Source organism: Galeopterus variegatus, unplaced genomic scaffold (genome assembly GCF_000696425.1).
Source record: "Galeopterus variegatus unplaced genomic scaffold, G_variegatus-3.0.2 Scaffold287, whole genome shotgun sequence".
NCBI lineage: Eukaryota > Metazoa > Chordata > Mammalia > Dermoptera > Cynocephalidae > Galeopterus > Galeopterus variegatus.
The window spans coordinates 523,786-531,787 of record NW_007726398.1 but is presented as its reverse complement, the minus strand read 5'-3'; the positions used below and the strand labels follow the sequence as shown (position 1 = coordinate 531,787).

Here is an 8,002-nt window from a genome sequence, read left to right as displayed (position 1 = left end):
GCTGAATTTTTAAAATTCCTTTCAATTTCTTAGCAACTGAATGATGAGGTTCAGTACATTATGAAAGAATCAGAAGAGATAAGTGGCAAAGGAGCCCCCATGAAAGAAAAGTCTCAACAACTGAAAGACCTTATTCATCTCCATCAAAAACAAAAAGAGAGAATCCAAGATTATGAGGATATCCTGTACAAGATTGTCCAGTTCCACCAAGTCAAGGAGAAGGTAGGCTTTACAGTGGATGTCTGAAAGGTCCTGAGTCTTAAACTATGAAATTAAAAGCTAATTATTGCATAATAAATAAAGGCCAAGTTTCTTATCTTGGTATTAGAAGCTTACACAATCTGGCCTCTAACTTAGCCCTCACTGTGCTGCTATCCTCCCTTATGTTCCAGCCATACTGAGCTTTTCTTTCGCTTTACAAGATGGCACACACAGTCCTAACTCCATCCCTTGACTCTCAGGCTGCCGCTACCTGACAGGTCTTTCTCTTTCCTCTCTATTGACTAAACTCTGGACCTCCTTCCAACAATCCTATCTCACTTGGAATGATTTCTCTCTCTTCTAAATTTCTAGAGTTTTCACTGTTTACTCCACACATCTGGCATTTTGATTCTTAATTACTGTTTGATAAATGTAGCTTTTTTTTTTCCCACTCAAGTATAAGCTCTTTGAAGGCAGAAATCAAGTCCAATTTTTTTGTATCTCAAGTACCCGATATTGAGGAGTTGCTCATATATTTGTTGGTTGCTTTTCTTTTTTGTTTTTTTTTTTAACAAAAACTTTATAGTTATTTTAGCTTCTATTAACAGAAAATGGAAGAGTATTGATAGCCCTTTAAAATAGCCTCTGTGACTAAGGTCACAGGCTTAGATCTTGCTAAGGTTTTAGGCTATGACCAAAAAGAGTATTTATTCTTTAAGAACTGACAATGTTAGCCACTCAATTTCACCCTAATGGATTTGCAGCCTTGTAACATTTATTTGGCTATAACACCAATAGTAATGGATGGACTCGGCAGCATTTTGACCAGCTAGCAAAATATATTATAGAAAATAATTTGGGGGGCTGGCCAATTAGCTCAGTTGTTTAGAGCATGGTGTTGATAGCACCAAGTTCAAGGGTTCACATCCCATACCAGCCAGCCATCAAAAACAAAAGAACAAGAAAATAGGGTTTTAAAACAAAATCTGTCTTCATATGAAACCCAGGTTAATTATTATTAATGTCTTAAATTCCAGCTGGGACATCTCATCAGTTCGAGAGAACTGGAGTTTCTAGAGCAGACAAAGGAACTGGATGATGTTCATGAGGCCCAGATTTACCTCGGTCGCTCTCAGGAGAAGCAGGCTCATGTCGACCATCTCTGTAATCTGGCCCTCTCCTTAGGAGTGGACATCATCTCATCAGTGCAGCGGCCTGTAAGCATCTCAGAACACCTCATTTATACCTAGTTCTAGCTGGGACTTGAGATATAACATGAAAGAAACTCTATAGATTGCTTATATATGTTATGTTTAAGAATACATTAAACTATTGGGGTAGTTATTTGTGGTAACAAAAGACTCTGACAAAAAGAAATCGAGGAGAAAATCTGGATATAAAAGTCTTATTTTATAAGACTTCTCATGCTAATTTTTAAAAAGCATATTCATATTGTAGAGCCTTGTAGTCCAATAAGGCAGTCAGTTTTTTGCATTTGAAATGTGCCTAATACAACTAAGGAACTAAATTTTTAATTTTACTTAATTAGAATTAATTTTAATTTAAATTTAAATTTAAAAACTTATTCCCAGTATAATTATTGGAAAACTTTTAATTATGCTAGGAACAACTCGAGTATGCCAATCTACTTTTGAAACTATACGTTTTATGAAACTTAAATACAGATTAAATATTTCTGGTAGAAATTTAGTCATAATTGAGATATGCTCAAAGTATAAAATACACACCAGATTTCAAAGGATTAATATGAAAAAAGTTAATTTTTTTATATTGGTTACATGTTAAAATATTTGGACATATTAGGTGAAATAAACTATATTATGAAAGTTAATTTTACCTCTTTCTTTTTTACTTTTTAATATGACTACTAGAAAATTTTAAATTATTTAAAATTATATTTCACATTATATTTCTGTTGGATGGTGCTGCTTTAGCACTGCAGATCTGTAAGACCATCTGGATCTCAGAGCTCATCTAGACCAGGACCCTCCTTTTAGAGATGAAGAATATGAGGCCTAGAGAAGCTGGCTGCCTTATCCATAAGTGCCCAGAAGACCCCAAGCCTCCTGGCTCCAGCCAGGACTCTGGGAAGTAGTCATTGGATCTGCTTTATGCCACTGAACAGACTTCACCAGAGAAGCCTAAAAGATAAGGAAATATTTCCAGATCAAATTTTCATAAATAATACACTGGGCTCTGTCTTTTTAAAAAAAATCCTCCAAATTCCTAATTTGGGGGAGAAAAGATTATGTTTATTCTATCATATGTATAACAGTAATAAAATCATAATGGCCAATTTTATTTTAAAGTTCACTTAAGATATCCCATACACTATATGTAATGCAGTGAACCTCAACTATATATTTTTAAACTGAAAGACAGAGACAAAAAGTATCTGTTACTGTTCATAGAATCTGCTTTTGCCTGGAAAGAGCTTTCATTTTGAAGAGTTTTATTTTATTAGTAAATTTATTTTTTAAAAAAAGAAAAGAAGAAGTCTTGCTTTTCACAAATAATGTAAATTGTTCTTCAGTTCCTGTCTGGCCTTGACCCTGCAGCCCCTGTGCTGAGTAGAGATTGGAGCACTTGCATAATGAACCTGAGGTTAAGCTCAAGTTGACAGGAAAATTATAGTGCAGAAGCTGAATGTTTCTAATGCATATTTTATGCCTTTTGAAATAAAAATTATACCTTGTAATGAATGGTGTCTTTGAGGAGTTGGGTGTGATAAGCAAATCTGCAAAACTAGAGATTTGAGACTGGAAATGTCTTTCCTATAATGTTGGGTGTCTGGCTTCTTTCTGAAATAATTATATTCCAATATGTTTAAGGTAAAATAAATCAGGAGCATATTTCTTTTTTTAAAATATGTCATTTATGAGTTTCATAATGCAGGTAAATAGCATATTCGTCTCATTGCTATTTCATCTGTTCCCTTCATTCCTGTGCTACATCCACTTTTTCATTTTTAGAACTGCTTCAGTGTTTCTGCAAAGAGCCTGCAGCAGCAGCTGGAGACCCTTGAGGAGGACAGCATGAACTGGCGTGCCAAAGCCCAGGAGCATGACCACAGCCTGGCCCGCAGCTTGGAGTACTGCACTGCAAGAGACGAGATAAACGAGGTGGGGGGATGGGGAGGATGCGAGCTGACACGTGGCCAAAAGCTGCTCTGAACCTAAAACATGCATCCCAATGTCCACACGTGTGCACGTGTGTGTGTGGCCAAAAGCTGCTCTGAACCTAAAACATGCATCCCAATGTCCACACGTGTGCACATGTGTGCGCGCACATGCACAGTGAATCAGAAGACTTTCTTCTCACCCATGTCCTCTAATCTTCTGAGTAGTGGCCTCAGGGCTCTGAAACTTTGAGTAAACTCCATGTCTCCAAACTTGTTGATGTCAATATGTATGTTGTCAATACACAGAAAAACCTAGAATGTAGTATTAGTTTTGTTGGCTGTTTTTGTTTGTTTGTTGCTTCCCTCCCCACCTCCCCTCTCCTCAAACCCTTATAGCAGCCATTTGCTTGAGTGGATACAGCTTTTTCAGGGCACAGAGGAAAGGGTGACACTGACCCCGCACAGCCAGCTCCAGCCTGCTGACATTCTATTTAAGTACCATTGACTCACAATGAAGGGGTGCTAAGTGCCAGGGAGCAGGCTCTTTGCTTCAGAGGCTACAGAGTATTATCACCAAAGTCGAGTGGCTGGTTTCATATTTACTCAGACTGAGTGGCTTTTCTGGCAAAACAACTCTCAGGAAAAAGAAAGAACACATAAAAGTGGTCCTCTGTGGCCACACCCACCACACACACACAATCCCACCTCTTCCCTCTCAACTGTAAGCAACCCCAAAGCCCTAGACACTTACTGAACCGCAACCCCCTCCTTCCCCTGGCTAAGCTTTCTGTTCAAAGGCTTACTGTTCTGGGACGAAAAAACAAAACACAGATCGCAACAGTGAGGGTCATAATTCTTAACTGGTAATTGACAGCAGAACATAAGGATACCTGTAATTCAGATTCACCTTCATTTAGAGCAAAATGTTTCTGAGTCCATTAAGCCATAAGTCCATTAGGGAAGGGGGCGGGGGAAAAGAAGTTGGTAATCCTTCCCGAACTTTCTGTTGATGCCCAGTTTATATAATCTAGGCCCAGCAAATATCCAGCACCATCAAACAACAGTAAAGCATGGACTAAAGTATGAGTAACTCAACTTGAGTGGTGGCCTAGCACTGAAGTGTCCTTTCCTGCAGGCCACACTTTTGCAGACCACAGGCAAGTGCAGGAAAGCACAGCTGGGAGGAAAGGGCAAGAGGAAGGGAGCAAGAGTGGCCGTGTGGATCCCGTGCCACAGGACAGTGATTTTTGTTTTAGCAATGGGCTGCGCAACTGTGGAGCTTTTGCTCATCACTGTGTTCTAGGCAGTCAGGTCGGGTTAGGGACTCGTTAACTCATTCAGGGTTGGACCCATCCTGTAGCTGCACTCTGTGCAATAGAATGCCTCCTCCCGTTCCTGTGGGGCAGCTTATGCTTCCGTCAGGTCTTGTTAAAGAAAATAAGGCTACAGAATTTGGGTTTGCAGCCACAGAAACATTTTTCTTACAGTCTTTCCCCAAACTTATCTTCTTTCTTTCCTTCCTCCTCTCTTCCTTCCTCCCCTCCACGTCCCCCTATTCCACCCCATCCCCTCTTTCTCCCCCTCTCCCGCCTCCTCTCCTGTACTTCCTCCCCCTCCTTCTTTTTGTCTCTATCTTGTCAAAATCTCCCTCCCTGCAGTGATGTTTCAGCTCTGTATTTACTGAAGGCCTAAGTGGAGCAGGCTAAGGGTTATTCCCAGCCCCCTCTGGCTCGGGTTTCCATCTCCCTGAGGAGCTGGGTCTCCCTATTCACGCCCTTCCTGGGGCTCTATTTACAGGGACTGCCTCATGATGAGCCTGTCTAGGAGCCAGCCAGCCAGGACAACAGATGTACCTTCCAGTCATAGTAGGAACGCCCCAGGATTGTCTGTACCATAGCAGGAATGAGCAACCAGATACGTGTGGGTTTGATTTAGGAATCAGATATCACTTCAACATGCTCTTAAATATTAAGAGAGATATACTTCCCATTTGCTTCTACTTCAAATCCAACTAATCTTTTATGTAAGTTTCACATTTAAAGGACCTTTGAAAACCTTGGGTCCTTTTCACCTTTGCTTTTTTTGTAGGCGTATAGTAGGCATGTCAGAGTATAATTTCTGAACGTAATGGGAAATAATCGGAAGGAATATTTTCAGTGCCCCTTAGAAAAATAAAGATCTGTGTGTTCTAGTTTATATTGTGAATATCAGAGCACAAATAGATGGTTAATTTCCAATGTGGTAATCATATACGACGTTGACATTATTATTAGTAGTAGTAGTTTTGGGGTAGAGGTACTTAAAACATTTAGAGCACAAATAGATGGTTAATTTCCAATGTGGTAATCATATACGACGTTGACATTATTATTTAGTAGTAGTAGTTTTGGGGTATAGGTACTTAAAACATTATGTAAAATTAAATGCAATGTGTTACAATAATTTTATTTTCTGTATAGAAAAAAATAAGATAAAATATCCTGCCAGGGTACTAGGCCAAGCATAGCATTTAGTTTTTTAATTTGATTTTTAAAAACACTGTTTTGCTTCCAAAACGTTGAAAGTACTTCTTGAAAGTTCATAGACTTTGAGTTGTTGTAGATTCTAGAGAATATCTAGTTCAACATCTTAATTTTTCAGTTGAGAAAACTGAGGTGTTTGTGATTTTCATTTTAGCATTGTGCTAGAATACTGTAGAGTTTCTGTTCATAGTGTTCTTGGGCGTCAGCTTCAGGCCAGAGCTCATTTGCTGGGCACCAACACACTTGTCATTTGCTAAACTCAGAATTCACCATTTACACAATGTTTTAGTCCTATTCAACCATTGTGTGTTCTGATGCTAAATGTATCCTTTTTCAACACTTTCTTCTTCTATCCCTATTTTCTGATATAATTGTTAGATGTTTGTATGTTCTCATATAATAGAATGGTTCATTTGGTCATTTCAACAAAAATTTCTTTCTTGACTATGCTGTACCTCACTTACGTGGTTGTAACTGCACCAAAGGCCCTTAGAAAAGGACTCGATACCTGAAGCAAAGTAACGTAAAGTGTTGTAATCTGATTTTTATTTTTTTAGTGTGATGTGATATTCCTTAAAGACATAGTATAATGGTTTTGTACCTTGATTATCTTGGAGCAAAAAAGGTTTTTTTCTAATTTTATACATAGGAAATTGTACAACCTTGTTTTCTCCATATCTACCTACTACAAAACACAGGCTTCAGATTGCCAGACTTTATGTTTTTTTCTCACCCATTCCACACAAAAATATATTTTGTTTGAATGTTGAATTACTATATATTTTCTTGTCTGAATTGTTAGTACACAAAGCATTATAGACATTTCTCTGCCATATCACATGACAGAATAACATCATTAGTCACTCATTCTTTACAAGTCTACATTTACAAATGTAATAAGTCAATATTGAGCATGTTTTCTTCTTGCAACCTGACCAAAAGAATTACCTTTATATTTCCAAATGGAAATTTGTAACTAGAGGCTCATATTATGAGTCACAATTACTTTGCTGAAAAGAATAGTAATGATAAAATCAGGTTGGTATCCATTTTAATAAAATAAATTTTCCACACAGAAGCTTTCCTATAATTATTTTATCTTACCTGGAAATTTATCCACAGTAGCAAAATCTTGCCCATCGGGAAGTAAACAGAGAAGGACTTAGCATATATGACGGTACTTCAAAAAGTTATCTTTCAATTCTATTTTTCCATGAACTTTTTGAAGTTCCCATGTACATTACATATTTCAGTCGTGTGTTCCAGTGGCACAAATTCTTTTGTCAACTTGGATAACTCAATCATCTGAGTTCCAGGGATACAAGTCGGATTAGGGGCAGTAAATTAGAAAAGAGGAATGGCAGGAAAGGAAGCAGAAAAAGAGTTTGTGTAGAGGGCCAAACACCCACTGGGGCAGCACTGGGGCTTAGCACAGACAGTAATTATTCTCCAGATTTATAACCCAAATTCTTCATTCAAAAGAAAGAGACTACATTATCTTCATTCAACAAATGTCTTTAATGTAGTCACTGTGTGTCAGGCTACAAGAATACAGATGTTCTCAGGAAACTTATTCAAGGGAAAATTAAAACCCATGGGGTGTCATGTCTCAGCCGTTCGTTCGTTAGGCCCCACTCTGGGTCCACTTGCATGTTGTGTGCAAGAGAATAGGAAAGATTACAATTTGTTCCAAAGACATTCATCCCATAGGTGTTAAAATCTTTTAAAATGTTGCTGTTTAACATCTACAAAGTGGGAGCTTCCTGAAGAATAAATATAGAAATCTGAAGTTTAAAATTGTAGTTATAGTGTCCAGAAAATAAAACAGATAAAACTTAGCAAACATATCATGAAGACATGAAACATGCATTCAGAATGGATAAAATATTTATGACTGCGATCTGCTGCCACCTACAATTTAAGATGGAGCAATTGTCTTCTCACTCTAAGTTGCTCCACTCTGCTGCGACAAGACTGGCTGTGAACACAGGAAGACAGTGGTGTGGTTGCCGAATGGCAGGACGCCAAGAAGTCTTGTTCTGAAACCTCTCCAGCACCAAGACTGAATATTCTACCACTTATAATCATAGCAAATCATTTGGGTCAAAGTTTGAGTCTTTGGATTTCTTCATTTCAA

General features: G+C 38.1%; 1 protein-coding gene across 1 annotated transcript in view; it reads left to right on the top strand.

Annotated features, from left to right (window-relative positions):
* CCDC141 (coiled-coil domain containing 141) overlaps positions 1-8,002 on the top strand; it is a 187,336-nt gene that overhangs the window by 158,143 nt on the left and 21,191 nt on the right. The window contains exons 14-16 of the mRNA XM_008567053.1: positions 34-222; positions 1,239-1,418; positions 3,195-3,344. Of these exons, the coding sequence (XP_008565275.1) occupies positions 34-222; positions 1,239-1,418; positions 3,195-3,344 (519 nt within the window). The remainder of the gene's footprint in view (positions 1-33; positions 223-1,238; positions 1,419-3,194; positions 3,345-8,002) is intronic.